The 22499-nt window shown below is 49.4% G+C and overlaps 1 protein-coding gene across 3 annotated transcripts in view; it reads left to right on the forward strand.

Annotated features, from left to right (window-relative positions):
• The first annotated feature begins 599 nt into the window (after positions 1 to 599).
• LOC137344338 (myosin-binding protein H-like) overlaps positions 600 to 22499 on the forward strand; it is a 168639-nt gene continuing 146739 nt past the window's right edge. Inside the window, exons 1-2 of one of the 3 annotated variants that reach the window (XM_068007204.1) lie at positions 600 to 881; positions 1872 to 2006. In XM_068007204.1, the coding sequence (XP_067863305.1) occupies positions 839 to 881; positions 1872 to 2006 (178 nt within the window). In that variant the 5' untranslated portion in view covers positions 600 to 838. The remainder of the gene's footprint in view (positions 882 to 1871; positions 2007 to 22499) is intronic. The other 2 variants (XM_068007202.1, XM_068007203.1) reach the window with 2 other exon arrangements.

A 22499-nucleotide genomic window follows, 5' to 3' on the forward strand; every position in this document is an offset into this window, starting at 1 on the left:
CATCTATATCGTCCTGCAGACTGAGGCTGTCCTCCTCGCTATTTACCACCCTACCAATTTTTGTATCATCAGCGAACTTACTGATCATACCTTTTACATTCATATCCAAGTCATTAATGTAGACCACAAACAGCAAGGGACCCAGCACCGATCCCTGTGGTACCCCACTGGCCACAGGCTTCCAGTCACAAAAACAACCTTCGACCATCACCCTCTGCCTTCTGCCACTAAGCCAGTTTTGTATCCAAAGTGCCAAGGCACCTGTGAGGGGATGTGGGGGTGAGTGGGGGTTGGGGTGAATGTGGGGGTCTTGTGGGGGGGGAGGTGAGTGTTGGGGTGTGTGTGACGTTCCCGGGGGGGGGGGGGGGGTTTGGGGGTGAGTGTGGGGAGGAGGAGGGGGGAGTGAGATGGGGGGGTGTGAGGGCAGGTGTCAGGGTGAGGGTCTCGGAGGGGGGCTGAGTTTGGGGGTGTGGGGGTCCCGTGGTTCGAAGGGAGGAGTGTCGGAGTGGTGCCGGGTGCCTGGAGCCTGTCTGGTGACCCCGGTACGGTTCCCTGCCTCTTTTGCTGTGGGCAGTGTCAGTCCGGCTGGGCGGTCCTCAGTTCGCCTGCTCTCTATATAAAGAGACACTCGCCGCTCCAGCCCCACGCCGGACTCTCCAGCCTCTCCCTCCGGACTCTCCAGCCTCTCCCTCCGGACTCTCCAGCCTCTCCCTCCGGACTCTCCAGCCTCTCCCTCCGGACTCTCCAGCCTCTCCCTCCGGACTCTCCAGCCTCTCCCTCCGGACTCTCCAGCCTCTCCCTCCGGACTCTCCAGCCTCTCCCTCCGGACTCTCCAGCCATGCCTCCCGCACCGCCCGCGGAATCAGAGACCCCCAAAGAAGGTAAGAAAGTTCCGAAGGATGAACGGCACCGAGTCCCTGTCCGCCTGTTCCTGGATCTCGAACTATCACTTTATCGATCTCCCACTCTAACTCTCCCTCTCTTTATCCATCAATCTCTCTATAACCTCCTCTCTCTAAATGTAACTTTAACTATCTCCCTATCTATCTCTTTACATCTCTAACTCGATCTATCTCTCTATCTCTCCAACTCTATCTATCTCTCCAACTCTATCTCTCTCTATCTCTTTATCTCTCAAACCATCTATCTCTTTATCTCTCTAACTATCTCTCTATCCCTCTAACTCTCTCTCTATCTAACTCTCTATCTCTCTCTCTAACTCTCTCTCTCTATCTAACTCTATCTCTCTCTCTAACTCTCTCTCTCTCTCTCTATCTCTCTAACTCTATCTCTCTCTCTAACTCTCTCTCTCTCTCTATCTCTCTAACTCTCTCTCTATCTCTCTAACTCTATCTCTCTCTCTAACTCTTTCTCTCTCTCTATCTCTCTCTAACTCTTTCTCTCTCTCTATCTATCTCTCTAACTCTATCTCTCTCTAACTCTATCTCTCTAACTCTATCTCTCTCTCTAACTCTCTCTCTCTCTATCTCTCTCTCTCTCTAACTCTATCTCTCTCTCTAACTCTTTCTCTCTCTCTATCTATCTCTCTAACTCTATCTCTCTCTCTCTAACTCTCTCTCTCTCTATCTCTCTAACTCTATCTCTCTCTCTAACTCTCTCTCTCTCTCTATCTCTCTAACTCTTTCTCTCTCTCTCTATCTCTCTATCTATCTCTCTAACTCTATCTCTCTCTCTAACTCTCTCTCTCTATCTCTCTAACTCTTTCTCTCTCTCTATCTATCTCTCTAACTCTATCTCTCTCTCTCTAACTCTCTCTCTGTCCAAATGTTGGTAATAATCAGATCATTGAGCTGTGCCCGGATGGTCCCAGTCCCCCTAACCCTGCTGTGATCTCTCCTGTCATTGTGCAGTACCCGAGGGGCAGCCCATGGACCTCGCTGCGGAGGATGTGACCGGCACCTCGCTGACCCTCAACTGGAACCCGCCCAAGAACATCGGCAGTGCTGGGCTGGCCGGATACATTGTGGAATACTGCAAGGAAAGCAGTGAGTGACGACCGCCTCATGTCCCCTGCATGAACTGACATTGATAGCGGCTCATTCCCAGCCTCATCAGCACAAGCTCACATCGGCTGTTTGTACTTAGATCAGCCGACATGATGGGCAGTGACCGCTCGACAATTCACTCCCAGCATTAGACTGGGGTCAGTCCGGGTACTGGAGGGGGCTGCAGGTTAGCGTGGTCAGTCTGCACAATCCCAACACAGACCAGGGCTTGTAATAACATTAAACCCATCACAGACCAGGGCTTGTAATAACATTAAACCCATCACAGACCAGGGCTTGTAATAACATTAAACCCATCACAGACCAGGGCTTGTAATAACATTAAACCCATCACAGACCAGGGCTTGTAATAACATTAAACCCATCACAGACCAGGGCTTGTAATAACATTAAACCCATCACAGACCAGGGCTTGTAATAACATTAAACCCATCACAGATAACAGCTTGTAATAACATTAAACCCATCACAGATAACAGCTTGTAATAACATTAAACCCAGCACAAAGCAGGGCTTGTAATAATGCCAACCCCAGCACAGTGCGGGTCTTGTAATAACACCAACCCCAGCACAGAGCGGGGCTTGTAATAACGCCAACCCCAGCACAGAGCGGGGCTTGTAATAACGCCAACCCCAGCACAGAGCGGGGCTTGTAATGACACCAACCCCAGCACAGAGCGGGGCTTGTAATAACACCAACCCCAGCACAGTGCGGGTCTTGTAATGACACCAACCCCAGCACAGAGCGGGGCTTGTAATAACGCCAACCCCAGCACAGTGCGGGTCTTGTAATAACACCAACCCCAGCACAGAGCGGGGCTTGTAATAACACCAACCCCAGCACAGAGCGGGGCTTGTAATAACGCCAACCCCAGCACAGAGCGGGGCTTGTAATAACACCAACCCCAGCACAGTGGGTTCTGGAAGCTGTGACTTGAGAGCCGATGCAGGTAGTTGGTTAAAATGATCACTTCCTAAGATGAGAAGGTGAGTGAGGAGAGTGCGGAGAAAGAGCAGGGATGTCGGACTGTTTGATCTGGGCTTCTCGGCTCAGCCATCCCTCAGCTTTGGGTCCTGACCTGTCTCAGACAAGAAGAATGAACATTTTAATAAACAATCACATCATTAACCAGCATCCAAAGATGGTCTTGCAGAAAATACAGTTATTACTGGCACTGGAAATTCAAATCATCGTTTGTCCAAACACCGAGTCCCAAATATTCCCCCTCGGGGCCACAACATGTTCACGAACATTCCCCGAGAGATTGGAGAGGGATTGGGATAGTGTGTGTGTTTGGGAGGGGGGGTGTGGGGGGTGGGGGGGTGTGGGGGTGAGGGTGGGGGTGGGGGGTGGGGGTGGGGGGTGTGGGGGTGGGGGTGTGAATGTGTTTGGGGGTGAGGCTGGGGGTGTGTGTGTTTGGGGGTGAGGGTGGGGGTGTGTGGTGTTTGGGGGTGAGGGTGGGGGTGTGAGTGTGTTTGGGGGTGAGGGTGGGGGTGTGTGGTGTTTGGGGGTGAGGGTGGGGGTGTGTGGTGTTTGGGGGTGAGGGTGGGGGTGTGAGTGTGTTTGGGGGTGAGGGTGGGGGTGTGAGTGTGTTTGGGGGTGAGGGTGGGGGTGTGAGTGTGTTTGGGGGTGAGGGTGGGGGTGTGTGGTGTTTGGGGGTGAGGGTGGGGGTGTGAGTGTGTTTGGGGGTGAGGGTGGGGGTGTGTGGTGTTTGGGGGTGAGGGTGGGGGTGTGAGTGTGTTTGGGGGTGAGGGTGGGGGTGTGAGTGTGTTTGGGGGTGAGGGTGGGGGTGTGTGGTGTTTGGGGGTGAGGGTGGGGGTGTGAGTGTGTTTGGGGGTGAGGGTGGGGGTGTGTGGTGTTTGGGGGTGAGGGTGGGGGTGTGAGTGTGTTTGGGGGTGAGGGTGGGGGTGTGAGTGTGTTTGGGGGTGAGGGTGGGGGTGTGAGTGTGTTTGGGGGTGAGGGTGGGGGTGTGTGGTGTTTGGGGGTGAGGGTGGGGGTGTGAGTGTGTTTGGGGGTGAGGGTGGGGGTGTGTGGTGTTTGGGGGTGAGGGTGGGGGTGTGAGTGTGTTTGGGGGTGAGGGTGGGGGTGTGAGTGTGTTTGGGGGTGAGGGTGGGGGTGTGAGTGTGTTTGGGGGTGAGGGTGGGGGTGTGAGTGTGTTTGGGGGTGAGGGTGGGGGTGTGAGTGTGTTTGGGGGTGAGGGTGGGGGTGTGAGTGTGTTTGGGGGTGAGGGTGGGGGTGTGTGGTGTTTGGGGGTGAGGGTGGGGGTGTGTGGTGTTTGGGGGTGAGGGTGTGGGTGTGTGGTGTTTGGGGGTGAGGGTGGGGGTGTGAGTGTGTTTGGGGGTGAGGGTGGGGTGTGTGGTGTTTGGGGGTGAGGGTGGGGGTGTGTGGTGTTTGGGGGTGAGGGTGGGGGTGTGTGGTGTTTGGGGGTGAGGGTGGGGGTGTTTGGGGGTGGGGGTGTGTGGTGTTTGGGGGTGGGGTGGGGGTGTGTGGTGTTTGGGGGTGAGGGTGGGGGTGTTTGGTGTTTGGGGGTGAGGGTGGGGGTGTGAGTGTGTTTGGGGGTGAGGGTGGGGGTGTGTGGTGTTTGGGGGTGAGGGTGGGGGTGTGTGGTGTTTGGGGGTGAGGGTGGGGGTGTTTGGTGTTTGGGGGTGAGGGTGGGGGTGTGTGGTGTTTGGGGGTGAGGGTGGGGGTGTGTGGTGTTTGGGGGTGAGGGTGGGGGTGTTTGGTGTTTGGGGGTGAGGGTGGGGGTGTTTGGTGTTTGGGGGAGTTGTCTACAGACCTCCTGATAGCGGTGGTAAAATAACAGGATCAGAGAAACTTGTTGTAAAAACAGAATGGTAATAATGGGGGACTTTAATTCCCACACAGACCGGGGGGGGGAACAGCTCGAGTCACAAAGGCAGCGAATGTCTTGAGATTATTCGGGAGAGTTTTCTGTCACGATGGCCCCCATTTTGATGGGAAGGTGGGGCGGGGGGCAGAGAGCCCAGAAATGTGGGGAATGTGGAGGTCCGGCCAAATTTAACTTCAGGATCTGATTTGAATGTTTTTATTCCGTTTCCCAGCCGGCAGCAGGTTGAGAGAATGTCGGTCGATAGGAGGGCCTGTGGTACCAGGCCTCAGCCAGGGACTGGAGCAGAGGGAGGAAGGGACAGATCATGGTGGTGGGGGGGGAGATCGCAGGGGGAGAGATCGCGGGGGGAGAGATCGCGGGGGAGAGATCGCTGGGGGAGAGATCGCGGGGGGAGAGATCGCGGGGGGAGAGATCGCGGGGGGAGAGATCGCGGGGGAGAGATCGCGGGGGGAGAGATCGCGGGGGGAGAGATCGCGGGGGAGAGATCGCGGGGGAGAGATCGCGGGGGGAGAGATCGCGGGGGGAGAGATCGCAGGGGGAGAGATTGTGGGGCAGAGTTCGCGGGGGAGAGATCCCTGGGAGGCTGCAGATTGCAGGTCGGCCTGGAGGTCAGGGAGTATCAGGTTGCTCAGTGGGGGAGTGAGGCCAGCTCAAAGCCCTCCTGCTACCCCTGGCCCACACAAGCAGTGCTGGAAAAGCACTGAGCCGCTGGATCTGGCCGTTCTCACCTCCCTGTCCCGAGCCCGGGGACTCACAGTCCGCAGCCGTTAAATCTAAATGGCAGCTGAAACCTGAGGCACGCAACCTCATTAAATGACTAACCCGCCTCTCTACAAGCCCTGGTTTTCTGCACTTAGGCACTTTCACGGAGGGTCAGTGTCGGGTTTCAGATTTTTAAGAAGTTAACCCTTCCCCCATTCTGGGGTTAACATTCCCCCCAATATATTCTTAAACCAACAAGAGAACAGGCTAGTTTAGATTTAATAATGAATAATGAGCCTGAACTAGTCAATAATCTAATGATAAGGGAACACTGAGCTAACAGTGAACCATAATATGATTGTGCTCAGTACTAGGCCCCTTGCTTTTTGTGATATACATTAATGATTTAGACTTAAATGTAGGGGGCATGATTAAGAAGTTTGCAGATGATACAAAAATTAGCCGTGTGGTTGATAGTGAGGAGGAAAGCTGTAGACTGCAGGAAGATATCAATGGACTGGTCAGGTGGGCAGAAAAGTGGCAAATGGAATTCAATCCGGAGAAGTGTGAGGTAATGTATTTGGGGAGGGCAAACAAGGCAAGGGTATACACAATAAATGGGAGGGTACTGAGAGGTGTAGAGGAAGAGAGGGACCTTGGAGTGCATGTCCACAGATCCCTGAAGGTAGCAGGACAGATAGATAAGGTGGTTAAGAAGGCATAAGGGATACTTTCCTTTATTAGCCGAGGCATGGAATATAAGAGCAGGGAGGTTATGCTGGAACTGTATAAAACACTAGTTAGGCCACAGCTTGAGTACTGTGTACAGTTCTGGTCACCACATTACAGGAAGGATGTGATTGCACTAGAGAGGGTACAGAGGAGATTTACGAGGATGTTGCCAGGACTGGAGAATTTTAGCTATGAGGAAAGATTGGATAGGCTGGGGTTGTTTTCCTTGGAACAGAGGAGGCTGAGGGGTGATTTTAATTGAGGTGTATAAAATTATTATGGGACTGGATAGAGTGGATAGGGAGGACCTATTTCCCTTAGCAGAGAGGTCAATAACCAGGGGGCATAGATTTAAAGTAATTGGTAGAAGGATTAGAGGGGAGCTGAGGAGAAATGTTTTCACCCTGAGGGTGGTGGGGGTCTGGAAATACGTGAACAGTTACTTGACCATAGTAAAGAAGAAATGCATGATGGATATTTGACCAATGTTAACTCCTTGCCTCCCATAATGGGGTAGCTACAGCACACACACACAGAAAGACACAATTGTGTAATTACGTTTAAGCCTTGGTATGTTGATAATTAAGCTGGCTGTCCAGGTGCTTGGTACTGTCTGCCCCCCCATCCCCCCGTGCAGATAAGGGTATTGCTGACTATAAAATATAATGAGAATACAGTTTCTTGAGAGGCCATGTGGCCTTGAGACTGACTTCAGCCCGACTGATAACCAGCTTTAGAATTTAGGGAGGATAGTGCTCGGGCCTACGAGGCCTACATGCCAATCTAGGAATGAGCTATGGATGTCCAGAGGGGGCAGGCTCACTACTTGATTGACCAACTACCTGAACCAATAAAGAATGTACATGTACGCCCATATTCTATGACAGGTGGACATTACTAATTAAACTGTATAAATGTGAACTGTTTCCTTTGTTCAGTGAAGAGGTTGTTCTGACCGTTGTTCAGAGTACAGCTTCCCTTGTATACAAGTCAATTAAAGTAAAACTTTTCCCTTTGTGATACTGGTCTGAGTGTGTTAGTGCATTGGTATAGTGTTAAGTTTCGACAGGGGTCTGGAACTCACTGCCTGAAAGGGTGGTCGAGGCAGAAACCCTCAAATCATTTAAAATGTACTTGGATGTGCACCTGAAGTGCTGTAACCTACAGGGCTACGGACCAAGTGTGGGAACGTGGGATTAAGCTGGATAGTTTTTTTTCAGCCGGCATGGACACGATGGGCCGAATGGCCTCCTTCTGTGCCATAACTTTCGATGATTCTATAATTGAATTCGATATTAGTTTGAGAGGGAGAATGTGAGACATTAACGAAGGTTTTAAATTTAGGTAAGGCTGACTTTGGAGGGATGAGGCAGGGATTGACCACAAGAGACTGGGCAGATCTATCAATGGATAAAACTACAGATGAGCAGTGGGAGGTGTTCAAAAAAGTATTTGGTGGAATACAAGATCTGTACATCCCCCTAAAGGGCAAGAGCTCTAATTAAACAACCTTGGTCAACAAGGGAAGTGGGAGACAGCATAAAACTAAAAGGAAGGGTTCATACAAAGGCAAAGAACAGTCGAGATCCCACAGACTGGGAGAGATATAAAGAACAGCAAAGGGATACAAAGAAAGTGGAATTCGAGAAAAAGCTTGCAAGGAATATCAAGGACAACACGAAAGGTTTTTACAAATATATTATGAGAAAGAGGGTGGCTTAGAATAATGTGGGCCCCTTCATGACAGACGAAGGTGATATTGTAATTGGAAATCAGGAAATGACAGACTCACGAACCAGCTACTTTGCATCGATCTTCATCGCAGAGGATGAGGTTAAAATACCAGAGATAAAAGACCTGTACATATAGTCAGTCCCTGTCTCCAGTCTGGGACTGTACATATAGTCAGTCCCTGTCTCCAGTCTGGGACTGTATGCATAGTGAGTCCCTGTCTCCAGTCTGGGACTGTATACATAGTGAGTCCCTGTCTCCAGTCTGGGACTGCAGACATAGTGAGTCCCTGCCTCCAGTCTGGGACTGTAGACATAGTGAGTCCCTGCCTCCAGTCTGGGACTGTATACATAGTGAGTCCCTGCCTCCAGTCTGGGACTGTAGACATAGTCAGTCCCTGTCTCCAGTCTGGGACTGTATATATAGTGAGTCCCTGTCTCCAGCCTGTGACTGGAAATATAGTGAGTCCCTGTCTCCAGACTGTGACTGTACAGTCAGTCCCTGTCTCCAGTCTGTTACTGTATATATAGTGAGTCCCTGTCTCCAGCCTGTGACTGTATATATAGTGAGACCCTGTCTGCAGTCTGGGACTGTTTTTATAGTGAGTGCCTGTCTCCAGACTGTGACTGTACACATAGTCAGTCCCTGTCTCCAGTCTGTGACTGTATATACAGTCACTCCCTGTCTCCAGTCTGTTACTGTATTTATAGTGAGTCCCTGTCTCCAGCCTGTGACTGTATAAATAGTCAGTCCCTGTCTCCAGTCTGTTACTCTATATACAGTGAGAACCTGTCTCCAGCCTGTGACTGTATATATAGTGAGTCCCTGTCTCCAGTCTGTGACTGTATTTATAGTGAGTCCCTGTCTCCAGTCTGTGACTGTATATATAGTGAGTCCCTGTCTCCAGTCTGTGACTGTATTTATAGTGAGTCCCTGTCTCCAGTCTGTGACTGCATATACAGTGAGTCCCTGTCTCCAGTCTGGGACTGTAAAAATAGTGAGTCCCTGTCTCCAGACTGTGACTGTTTTAATAGTGAGTCCCTGCCTCCAGTCTGGGACTGTACACATAGTGAGTCCCTGTCTCCAGTCTGGGACTGTATACATAGTGAGTCCCTGTCTCCAGACTGTGACTGCACACATAGTGAGTCCCTGTCTCCAGACTGTGACTGTATATATAGTGAGTCCCTGTCTCCAGTCTGGGACTGTTTTTATAGTAAGACCCTGTCTCCAGTCCATGACTCTATCGACAGCGAGACCCCGTCTCCAGACTGTGAATCTATTTGTATTGTGTCCCTGTTTCCAGTCTGGGACTGCATATATAGTGAGTCCCTGTCTCCAGTCTGTTAATGTTTTTTGAGTGAGTCCTTGTCTCCAGCCTGTGACTGGGAATATAGTGAGTCCCTGTCTCCAGACTGTGACTGTACAGCCAGTCCCTGTCTCCAGTCTGTTACTGTATATACAGTGAGTCCCTGTCTCCAGCCTGTGACTGTATATATAGTGAGACCCTGTCTGCAGTCTGGGACTGTTTTTATAGTGAGTCCCTGTCTCAGTCTGTGACGGGATATATGGTGAGTCCTTGTCTCCAGTCTGTGATTGTATATATAGTGAGTCCCTGTCTCCAGTCTGTGGCTCTACATATAGTGAGTCCCTGTCTCCAGTCTGGGACGGTATATGTGGTCAGACCCCGTCTCCAGTCTGGCACTCTATATATAGTGAGTCCCTGTGACTGCATATACAGTGAGTCCCTGCCTCTAGTCTGGGACTGAATAGAAAGTGAGTCCCTGTCACCAGTCTGGGACTGTACATATAGTGAGACCCTGTCTCCAGTCTGTGACTGTATATATAGTGAGTCCCTGTCTCCAGTCTGTGACTGTATTTATAGTGAGTCCCTGTCTCCAGTCTGTGACTGTATATATGGTGAGTCCCTGTCTCCAGTCTGTGACTGTTTTGATCGTGAGTCCCTGTCTCCAGTCTGTGGCTCTACATATAGTGAGTCCCTGTCTCCAGTCTGTGACTGTATATAGAGTGAGTCCCTGTCTCCAGTCTGTGACTATATATAGTGAGTCCCTGTCTCCAGTCTGTGACTGTAAAAATAGTGAGTCCCTGTCTCCAGTCTGTGACTGTAAAAATAGTGAGTCCCTGTCTCCAGTCTGTGACTATATATACAGTGAGTCCCTGTCTCCAGTCTGTGACTGTAAAAATAGTGAGTCCCTGTCTCCAGACTGAGACTGTATGTATAGTGATTTCCTGTCTCCAGACTGTGACTGCATATATCGTGAGTCCCTGTCTCAGTCTGTGACTGTATATATAGTGAGTCCCTGCCTCCAGTCTGGGACTGTTTTTACAGTGAGTCCCTGTCTCCAGTCTGGGACTGCATATATGGTCAGTCCCTGTCTCCAGTCTGGGACTGTATGTATCGTCAGTCCCTGTCTCCAGTCTGGGAATCTATATATAGTGAGTCCCTGTCTCCAGTCTGGGAATCTATATATAGTGAGTCCCTGTCTCCAGTCTGGGACTGTATTTATAGTGAGTCCCTGTCTACAGTCTGGGACTGTACATATAGTGAGTCCCTGTCTCAGTCTGTGACTATATATATAGTGAGTCCCTGTCTTCAGTCTGTGACTGTATATATAGTGAGTCCCTGTCTCCAGTCTGGGACTATACATATAGTGAGTCCCTGTCTCCAGTCTGTGACTGTATATATAGTGAGTCCCTGTCTCCAGACTGTGACTGCATATATCGTGAGTCCCTGTCTCAGTCTGTGACTGTATAAATAGTGAGTCCCTGTCTCCAGACTGTGACTGTTTTAATAGTGAGTCCCTGCCTCCAGTCTGGGACTGTGGACATAGTGAGTCCCTGCCTCCAGTCTGGGACTGCAGACATAGTGAGTCCCTGTCTCCAGTCTGGGACTGTATACATAGTGAGTCCCTGTCTCCAGACTGTGACTGCACACATAGTGAGTCCCTGTCTCCAGACTGTGACTGAAGATGTAGTGAGTCCCTGTCTCCAGTCTGGGACTGTTTTTATAGTGAGACCCTGTCTCCAGTCCATGACTCTATCGACAGCGAGACCCCGTCTCCAGACTGTGAATCTATATGTATTGAGTCCCTGTCTCCAGTCTGGCACTGCATATACAGTGAGTCCCTGTCTCCAGTCTGTTAATGTTTTTTGAGTGAGTCCCTGTCTCCAGCCTGTGACTGGAAATATAGTGAGTCCCTGTCTCCAGACTGTGACTGTACAGTCAGTCCCTGTCTCCAGTCTGGGACTGTTTTTATAGTGAGACCCTGTCTCCAGTCCATGACTCTATCGACAGCGAGACCCCGTCTCCAGACTGTGAATCTATTTGTATTGTGTCCCTGTTTCCAGTCTGGGACTGCATATATAGTGAGACCCTGTCTGCAGTCTGGGACTGTTTTTATAGTCACTCCCTGTCTCCAGTCTGTTACTGTATTTATAGTGAGTCCCTGTCTCCAGCCTGTGACTGTATGTATAGTGAGTCCCTGTCTCCAGTCTGTGACTCTATATACAGTGAGAACCTGTCTCCAGCCTGTGACTGTATGTATAGTGAGTCCCTGTCTCCAGTCTGGGACGGTATATGTGGTCAGACCCCGTCTCCAGTCTGGCACTCTATATACAGTGAGTCCCTGCCTCTAGTCTGGGACTGTACAGAAAGTGAGTCCCTGTCACCAGTCTGTGACTGTATATATAGTGAGTCCTTCTCTCCATTCTGTGACTGTATATAGAGTGAGTCCCTGTCTCCAGTCTGTGACTGTAAAAATAGTGAGTTCCTGTCTCCAGACTGTGACTGCACATATCGTGAGTCCCTGTCTCAGTCTGTGACTGTATATACAGTGAGTCCCTGTCTCCAGACTGTGACTGTTTTGATAGTGAGTCCCTGTCTCAGTCTGTGACGGTATATATAGTGAGTCCCTGTCTCCAGTCTGTGACTCTACATGTAGTGAGTCGCTGTCTCCAGTCTGGGACGGTATATGTGGTCAGACCCCGTCTCCAGTCTGGCACTCGATATACAGTGAGTCCCTGTCTCCAGTCTGGGACGGGATATGTGGTGAGACGCTGTCTCCAGTCTGGCACTCTATATATAGTGAGTCCCTGTGACTGCATATACAGTGAGTCCCTGCCTCTAGTCTGGGACTGAATAGAAAGTGAGTCCCTGTCTCCAGTCTGTGACTGCATATATAGTGAGTCCCTGTCTCCAGTCTGGGACTGTATATATGGTGAGTCCCTGTCTCCAGACTGTGACTGTAGAAATGGTGAGTCCCTGTCTCCAGACTGTGACTGTATATATAGTGAGTCCCTGTCTCCAGTCTGGGACTGTATATATGGTGAGTCCCTGTCTCCAGTCTGGGATGGTATATATAGTGAGTCCCTGTCTCCAGTCTGGGACTGTATATATGGTGAGTCCCTGTCTCCAGTCTGTGACTGTATATATCGTGAGTCCCTGTCTCCAGTCTGTGACTGTATATATCGTGAGTCCCTGTCTCCAGTCTGTGACTGTATATACAGTGAGTCCTTGTCTCCAGTCTGGGACTGTATATATGGTGAGTCCCTGTCTCCAGTCTGGGACGGTATATATAGTGAGTCCCTGTCGCCAGTCTGGGACTGTATATATAGTGAGTCCCTGTCTCCAGTCTGTGACTGTATATATAGTGAGTCCCTGTCTCCAGTCTGCGACTGTATATATGGCGAGTCCATGTCTCCAGTCTGGGACTTTGTATATAGTGAGTCCCTGTCTCCAGTCTGGGACTATATATATCGTGAGTCTCTGTCTCCAGTCTGGGACTATATATATAGTGAGTCCCTGTCTCCAGTCTGTGACTGTATACATAGTGAGTCCCTGTCTCCAGTCTGGGACTATATATATCGTGAGTCCCTGTCTCCAGTCTGGGACTATATATATAGTGAGTCCCTGTCTCCAGTCTGTGACTGTATACATAGTGAGTCCCTGTCTCCAGTCTGTGACTGTATACATAGTGAGTCTCTGTCTCCAGTCTGGGACTGTATTTTCAGTGAGTCCCTGTCTCTTGCCTGGGACTGTATACACAGTGAGTCCCTGTCTCCAGACTGTGACTGTATATATCGTGAGTCCCTGTCTCCAGACTGTGACTGTATATATCGTGAGTCCCTGTCTCCAGACTGTGACTGTATACATCGTGAGTCCCTGTCTCCAGTCTGTGACTGTATATATCGTGAGTCCCTGTCTCCAGTCTGTGACTGTATATATAGTGAGTCCCTGTCTCCAGTCTGTGACTGTATATATAGTGAGTCCCTGTCTCCAGTCTGTGACTGTATATATAGTGAGTCCCTGTCCCCAGACTGTGACTGCATATATCGTGAATCCCTTTCTCAGTCTGGGACTGTATATATAGCGAGTCCTTGTCTCCAGTCTGGGACTGTGTATAGAGTGAGTCCCTGTCTCAGTCTGTGACTATATATATAGTGAGTCCCAGTCTCCAGTCTGTGACTGTAAATATAGTGAGTCCCTGTCTCCAGTCTGTGACTGTAAATATAGTGAGTCCCTGTCTCCAGTCTGGGACTGCATATATAGCGAGTCCTTGTCTCCAGTCTGGGACTGTGTATATAGTGAGTCCCTGTCTCCAGTCTGGGACTGTACATATAGTGAGTCCCTGTCTCAGTCTGTGACTATATATATAGTGAGTCCCTGTCTCCAGTCTGTGACTGTGTATATAGTGAGTCCCTGTCTCCAGTCTGGGACTATATATATAGTGAGTCCCTGTCTCCAGTCTGGGACTGTGTATATAGTGACTCCCTGTCTCCAGTCTGGGACTGTATATATAGTGAGTCCCTGTCTCAGTCTGTGACTGTATATGTAGTGAGTCCCTGTCTCCAGTCTGCGACTGTATATATGGCGAGTTCTTGTCTCCAGTCTGGGACTTTGTATATAGTGAGTCCCTGTCTCCAGTCTGGGACTATATATATCGTGAGTCCCTGTCTCCAGTCTGGGACTATATAGAAAGTGAGTCCCTGTCTCCAGTCTGGGACTATATATATAGTGAGTCCCTGTCTCCAGTCTGGGACTATATTTATAGTGAGTCCCTGTCTCCAGTCTGTGACTGTATACATAGTGAGTCCCTGTCTCCAGTCTGGGACTATATTTATAGTGAGTCCCTGTCTCCAGTCTGGGACTGTATATATGGTGAGTCCCTGTCTCCAGACTGTGACTGCATATATCGTCAGTCCCTGTCTCCAGTCTGGGACTGTGTATATAGTGACTCCCTGTCTCCAGTCTGGGACTGTACATATAGTGAGTCCCTGTCTCAGTCTGTGACTGTATATATAGTGAGTCCCTGTCTCCAGTCTGTGACTGTATATAACGTGAGTCTCTGTCTCCAGTCTGGGACTGTATTTTCAGCGAGTCCCTGTCTCTTACCTGGGACTGTATACATAGTGAGTCCCTGTCTCCAGTCTGGGACTGTACATATAGTGAGTCCCTGTCTCAGTCTGTGACTATATATATAGTGAGTCCCTGTCTCCAGTCTGTGACTGTGTATATAGTGAGTCCCTGTCTCCAGTCTGGGACTATATATATAGTGAGTCCCTGTCTCCAGTCTGGGACTGCATATATAGCGAGTCCTTGTCTCCAGTCTGGGACTGTGTATATCGTGACTCCCTGTCTCCAGTCTGGGACTGTATATATAGTGAGTCCCTGTCTCAGTCTGTGACTGTATATGTAGTGAGTCCCTGTCTCCAGTCTGTGACTGTATATATCGTGAGTCTCTGTCTCCAGTCTGGGACTGTATTTTCAGCGAGTCCCTGTCTCTTGCCTGGGACTGTATATATAGTGAGTCCCTGTCTCCAGTCTGGGACTGTATATACAGTGATTCCCTGTCTCCAGTCAGTGACTGTATTTGCATTGAGTACCTGTCTCCAGTCTGGGACTGTATATATAGTGAGTCCCTGTCTCCAGTCTGTGACTGTTTTTATAGTGAGTCCCTGTCTCCAGTCTGGGACTGTATATATGGTGAGTCCCTGTCTCCAGACTGTGACTGTATTTATAGTGAGTCCCTGTCTCCAGACTGGGACTGGAAATATCGTGAGTCCCTGTCTCCAGTCTGTGACTGTACATATAGTGAGTCCCTGTCTCCAGTCTGGGACTGTTTTTATAGTGAGTCCCTGTCTCCAGTCTGTGGCTGTATATATGGTGAGTCCCTGTCTCCAGACTGTGACTGTATATATAGTGAGTCCCTGTCTCCAGTCCATGACTCTATCGACAGCGAGACCCCGTCTCCAGACTGTGAATCTATTTGTATTGAGTCCCTGTCTCCAGTCTGGGACTGTATGTATCGTCAGTCCCTGTCTCCAGTCTGGGACTGTATATATAGTGAGTCCCTGTCTCCAGTCCATGACTCTATCGACAGCGAGACCCCGTCTCCAGACTGTGAATCTATTTGTATTGAGACCCTGTCTCCAGTCTGGGACTGTATGTATCGTCAGTCCCTGTCTCCAGTCTGGGAATCTACATATAGTGAGTCCCTGTCTCCAGTCTGGGAATCTATATATAGTGAGTCCCTGTCTCCAGTCTGGGAATCTATATATAGTGAGTCCCTGTCTCCAGTCTGGGAATCTATATATAGTGAGTCCCTGTCTCCAGTCTGGGACTGTATATATAGCGAGTCCCTGTCTCCAGTCTGGGAATCTATATACAGTGAGTCCCTGTCTCCAGTCGGGGACGGCATATGTGGTGAGACCCTGTCTCCATTCTGGCACTCGATATGTGGTGAGTCCCTGTGACTGCACATACAGTGAGTCCCTGTCTCCAGTCTATGACTCTATCGACAGCGAGAACCCGTCTCCAGACTGTGAATCTATTTGTATTGTGTCCCTGTCTCCAGTCTGGGACTGTATATGTCGTGAGTCCAAGTCTCCAGTCTGAAACTGTAAAAATAGTGAGTCCCTGTCTCCAGACTGTGACTGTATATATAGTGAGTCGCTGTCTCCAGTCTGTGACTGTATATACAGTGAGTCCCTGTCTCCAGTCTGGGACTGTTTTTATAGTGAGTCCCTGTCTCCAGTCTGTGACTGTATATATAGTGAGTCCCTGTCTCCAGCCTGTGACTGTATATATAGTGAGTCCCTGTCTCCAGTCTAGGACTGTATACATAGTGAGTCCCTGTCTCCAGTCTGTGTCTGTATATTTCGTGGGAGCTTGTCTCCTGTCTTGGACTGTGTCTACAGAGAGTACCCGTCTCCAGTCTGTGAATGTTTTTATAGTGAGTCCCAGTCTCCAGTCTGTGACTGTACATATAGTGAGTCTCCCTGTCTCCAGTCTGTGAATGTTTTTATAGTGAGTCCCAGTCTCCAGTCTGTGACTGTATATATAGCGAGTCCCTGTCTCCAGTCTGTGACTGTAAATATAGCGAGTCCCTGTCTCCAGTCTGTGAATGTTTTTATAGTGAGTCCCTGTCTCCAGTCTGTGACTGTATATATAGCGAGTCCCTGTCTCCATTCTGGGACTGTATATATAACGAGTCGCTGTCTCCAGTCTGTGACTGCATCTATAATGAGTCCCTGTCTCCAGTCTGGGACTGTATATATAGTGAGTCCCTGTCTCCAGTCTGGGACTGTATATATAGTGAGTCCCTGTCTCCAGTCTGGGACTGAATATATAGTGAGTCCCTGTCTCCAGCCTGTGACTGAATATACAGTGAGTCCCTGTCTCCAGTCTGGGACTGTATATGTAGTGAGTCCCTGTCTCCAGTCTGGGACTGTATATATAGTGAGTCCCTGTCTCCAGCCTGGGACTGAATATATAGTGAGTCCCTGTCTCCAGTCTGTGACTGAATATACAGTGAGTCCCTGTCTCCAGTCTGTGACTGCATATACAGTGAGTCCCTGTCTCCAGTCTGGGACTGTAAAAATAGTGAGTCCCTGTCTCCAGTCTGGGACTGTATATATGGTGAGTCCCTGTCTCCAGACTGTGACTGTATTTATAGTGAGTCCCTGTCTCCAGACTGGGACTGGAAATATAGTGAGTCCCTGTCTCCAGTCTGGGACTGTATATATAGTGAGTCCCTGTCTCCAGTCTGGGACTGTATATATAGCGAGTCCCTGTCTCCATTCTGGGACTGTATATATAACGAGTCGCTGTCTCCAGTCTGTGACTGCATCTATAATGAGTCCCTGTCTCCAGTCTGGGACTGTATATATAGTGAGTCCCTGTCTCCAGTCTGTGACTGTTTTTATAGTGAGTCCCTGTCTCCAGTCTGTGACTGTATATATGGTGAGTCCCTGTCTCCAGACTGTGACTGTATATATAGTGAGTCCCTGTCTCCAGTCCATGACTCTATCGACAGCGAGACCCCGTCTCCAGACTGTTAATCTCTGTGTATTGAGTCCCTGTCTCCAGTCTGGGACTGTATATATAGTGAGTCCCTGTCTCTTTCCATGACTCTATCGACAGCGAGACCCCGTCTCCAGACTGTGAATCTATTTGTATTGAGTCCCTGTCTCCAGTCTGGGACTGTATGTATCGTCAGTCCCTGTCTCCAGTCTGGGAATCTACATGTAGTGAGTCCCTGTCTCCAGTCTGGGAATCTATATATAGTGAGTCCCTGTCTCCAGTCTGGGAGTCTATATATAGTGAGTCCCTGTCTCCAGTCTGGGAATCTATATATAGTGAGTCCCTGTCTCCAGTCTGGGACTGTGTATATAGCGAGTCCCTGTCTCCAGTCTGGGACTGTATATATAGCGAGTCCCTGTCTCCAGTGTATGACTCTATCGATAGCGAGATCTCGGCTTTCGACTGTGACTATATTTATAGTGAGTCCCTGTCTCAAGTCTGTGACAGTATGTCTCTTCAGACCCTGTCTCCAGTCTGGGACTGTTTTTATAGTCGGTCCCTGTCTCCAGTCTGGGACTGTACATACAGTGAGTCCCGGTCTCCAGTCTGGGACTTTATATACAGTGAGTCCCTGTCTCCAGCCTGGGACTGTATATTTAGTGAGTCCCTGTCTCCATTCTGGGACTGTATATATAACGAGTCGCTGTCTCCAGTCTGGGACTGTACATACAGTGAGTCCCGGTCTCCAGTCTGGGACTTTATATACAGTGAGTCCCTGTCTCCAGCCTGGGACTGTATATTTAGTGAGTCCCTGTCTCCATTCTGGGACTGTATATATAACGAGTCGCTGTCTCCAGTCTGGGACTGTATATACAGTGAGTCCCTGTCTCCAGTCTGTGACTGTATATATAGCGAGTCCCTGTCTCCATTCTGGGACTGTATATATATAACGAGTCGCTGTCTCCAGTCTGTGACTGCATCTATAATGAGTCCCTGTCTCCAGTCTGGGACTGTATATACAGTGAGTCCCTGTCTCCAGTCTGGGACTGAATATATAGTGAGTCCCTGTCTCCAGCCTGTGACTGAATATATAGTGAGTCCCTGTCTCCAGTCTGTGACTGAATATACAGTGAGTCCCTGTCTCCAGTCTGGGACTGTAAAAATAGTGAGTCCCTGTCTCCAGTCTGGGACTGTATATACAGTGAGTCCCTGTCTCCAGTCTGGGACTGAATATATAGTGAGTCCCTGTCTCCAGCCTGTGACTGAATATATAGTGAGTCCCTGTCTCCAGTCTGTGACTGAATATACAGTGAGTCCCTGTCTCCAGTCTGGGACTGTAAAAATAGTGAGTCCCTGTCTCCAGTCTGGGACTGTATATATCGTGAGTCCCTGTCTCCAGTCTGGGACTGTATATATAGTGATTCCCTGTCTCCAGTCAGTGACTGTATTTGCATTGAGTACCTGTCTCCAGTCTGGGACTGTATACATAGTGAGTCCCTATCTCCAGTCTGTGACTGTTTTTATAGTGAGTCCCTGTCTCCAGTCTGGGACTTAATATATGGTGAGTCCCTGTCTCCAGACTGTGACTGTATTTATAGTGAGTCCCTGTCTCCAGTCTGTGACTGCATCTATAATGAGTCCCTGTCTCCAGTCTGGGACTGTATATTTAGTGAGTCCCTGTCTCCATTCTGGGACTGTATATATAACGAGTCGCTGTCTCCAGTCTGGGACTGTATATACAGTGAGTCCCTGTCTCCAGTCTGTGACTGTATATATAGCGAGTCCCTGTCTCCATTCTGGGACTGTATATATAACGAGTCGCTGTCTCCAGTCTGTGACTGCATCTATAATGAGTCCCTGTCTCCAGTCTGTGACTGTTTTTATAGTGAGTCCCTGTCTCCAGTCCATGACTCTATCGACAGCGAGACCCCGTCTCCAGACTGTGAATCTCTGTGTATTGAGTCCCTGTCTCCAGTCTGGGACTGTATATATAGTGAGTCCCTGTCTCCAGTCCATGACTCTATCGACAGCGAGACCCCGTCTCCAGACTGTGAATCTATTTGTATTGAGTCCCTGTCTCCAGTCTGGGACTGTATGTATCGTCAGTCCCTGTCTCCAGTCTGGGAATCTACATATAGTGAGTCCCTGTCTCCAGTCTGGGAATCTATATATAGTGAGTCCCTGTCTCCAGTCTGGGAATCTATATATAGTGAGTCCCTGTCTCCAGTCTGGGAATCTATGTATAGTGAGTCCCTGTCTCCAGTCTGGGACTGTATATATAGCGAGTCCCTGTCTCCAGTCTGGGAATGTATATATAGTGAGTCCCTGTCTCCAGTCGGGGACGGCATATGTGGTGAGACCCTGTCTCCATTCTGGCACTCGATATGTGGTGAGTCCCTGTGACTGCACATACAGTGAGTCCCTGTCTCCAGTCCATGACTCTATCGACAGCGAGAACCCGTCTCCAGACTGTGAATCTATTTGTATTGTGGCCCTGTCTCCAGTCTGGGACTGTATATGTCGTGAGTCCCTGTCTCCAGCCTGGGACTGTATACATCGTGAGTCCCTGTCTCCAGTCTGGGACTGTACACATAGTGAGTCCCTGTCTCCAGTCTGGGACTGTATATATAGTGAGTCCCTGTCTCCAGTCTGTGACTGTATACATCGTGAGTCCCCGTCTCCAGACTGTGATTGTACATATAGTGAGTCCCTGTCTCCAGTCTGGGACTGTTTTTATGGTGAGACCCTGTCTCCAGTCCATGACTCTATCGACAGCGAGACCCCGTCTCCAAACTGTGAGTCTATTTGTATTGAGTCCCTGTCTCCTGTCTGGGACTGCAGATATGGTCAGTTCCTGTCTCCAGTCTGTTAATGTTTTTTGAGTGAGTCCCTGTCTCCAGTCTGGGACTGGGAATATAGTGAGTCCCTGCCTCCAGTCTGGGACTGAAAATATAGTGACTCCCTGTCTCCAGTCCGGGAGTTTATATACAGTGAGTCCCTGTCTCCAGTCTGTGACTGTACATATAGTCAGTCCCTGTCTCCAGTCTGTGACTGCATATACAGTCAGTCCCTGTCTCCAGTCTGGGACTGTTTTTATAGTGAGTCCCTGTCTCCAGTCTGTTACTGTATATATAGTGAGTCCCTGTCTCCAGTCTGGGACTTTGTATATAGTGAGTCCCTGTCTCCAGTCTCTGACTGTATATATAGTCAGTCTCTGTCTCCAGTGTGTGTCTGTATATTTCGTGGGAGCTTGTCTCCTGTCTTGGACTGTGTCTATAGAGAGTACCCGTCTCCAGTCTGTGAATGTTTTGATAGTGAGTCCCAGTCTCCAGTCTGTGACTGTATATACAGTGAGTCCCTGTCTCCAGTCCATGACTCTATCGACAGCGAGACCCCGTCTCCAGACTGTGAATCTATTTGTATTGAGTCCCTGTCTCCTGTCTGGGACTGTATATGTGGTCAGTTCCTGTCTCCAGTCTGTTAATGTTTTTTGAGTGAGTCACTCTCTCCAGTCTTGGACTGCACAGATAGTCAGTCTCTGTCTCCAGTCTGGGACTGTATATATAGTGAGTCCCTGTCTCCAGTCTGGGACTGTATATATAGTGAGTCCCTGTCTCCAGCCTGTGACTGTATGTATAGTGACTCCCTGTCTCCAGTCTCTGACTGTAAATATAGTGAGTCCTTGTCTCCAGTCTGTGACTGTATCTATCGTGAGTCCCTGTTTCTAGCCTGTGACTGTTTACATGGCGAGTCCCTGTCTCCACGTGTGACTGCACATCTAGTCAGTCCCTGTCTCCAGTCTGTTACTGTATATATCGTGAGTCCCTGTCTCCAGCCTGTGACCGTATAAATAGTCAGTCCCTGTCTCCAGTCTGTTACTCTATATACAGTGAGAACCTGTCTCCAGTCTGTGACTGTATATATAGTGTGTCCCTGTAGTCTGTGACTGTTTATAAAGCGAGTACCTGTCTCCATTCTGGGACTGTATATATAACGAGTCGCTGTCTCCAGTCTGGGACTGTATATGCAGTGAGTCCCTGTCTCCAGTCTGGGACTGTATATATAGTGAGTCCCTGTCTCCAGTCTGGGACTGTATATATAGTGAGTCCCTGTCTCCAGTCTGCGACTGTATATATAGTGAGTCCCTGTCTCCAGTCTGGGACTGTATATGTAGTGAGTCCCTGTCTCCAGTCTGGGACTGTATATATAGTGAGTCCCTGTCTCCAGTCTGCGACTATATATGTCGTGAGTCCCTGTCTCCAGTCTGGGACTGTGTCTACAGAGAGGACCCGTCTCCAGTCTGTGGATGTTTTGATAGTGAGTCGCAGTCTCCAGTCTGGGACTGTATATATAGTGAGTCCCTGCAGTCTGTGACTGTTTATAAAGTGAGTCCCTGTCTCCATTCTGTGACTGTTTATGTGGTGAGTCCCTTTCTCCCGTATGGGACTGGATATACAGCGAGTCCTTGTCTCCAGTCTGGGACTGTGTATATAGTGAGTCTCTGTCTCCAGTCTGGGACTGTATTTTCAGCCAGTCCCTGTCTCCAGTCTGGGACTGTATATATAGTGAGTCCGTGTCTCCAGTCTCGGACTGTATATGTAGTGAGTCCCTGTCTCCAGTCTGTGACTGTATATATAGTGAGTCCCTGTCTCCAGACTGTGGCTGCATGTATCGTGAGTCCCTTTCCCAGTCTGTGACTGTTTTCATAGTGAGTCCCTGTCGCCAGTCTGGGACTGTATATATAGTGAGTCCATGTCTCCAGTCTGGGACTGTTTTTATAGTGAGTCCCTGTCACCAGTTTGGGACTGTATATACAGTGAGTCCCTGTCTCCAGTCTGGGACTGCATACAGAGTGAGTCCCTGTCTCTAGTCTGGGACTGTATGCAGAGTGAGTCCCTGTCTCCAGTCTGGGACTGTATATATAGTGAGTCCCTGTCTCCAGTCTGGAACTGTAAAGATAGTCAGTCCCCGTCTCCAGTCTGGGACTGCATACATAGTGAGTCCTTGTCTCCAGTCTGGGACTGTGTCTATAGTGAGTCCCTGTCTCTAGTCTGTGACTGCATATATAGTGTGTCCCTGTCTCCAGTCTGGGACTGTATATATAGTGAGTCCCTGTCTCCAGTCTGTGACTCCATA

The sequence above is a fragment of the Heptranchias perlo genome, chromosome 27 (genome assembly GCF_035084215.1).
Source record: "Heptranchias perlo isolate sHepPer1 chromosome 27, sHepPer1.hap1, whole genome shotgun sequence".
Lineage (NCBI taxonomy): Eukaryota > Metazoa > Chordata > Chondrichthyes > Hexanchiformes > Hexanchidae > Heptranchias > Heptranchias perlo.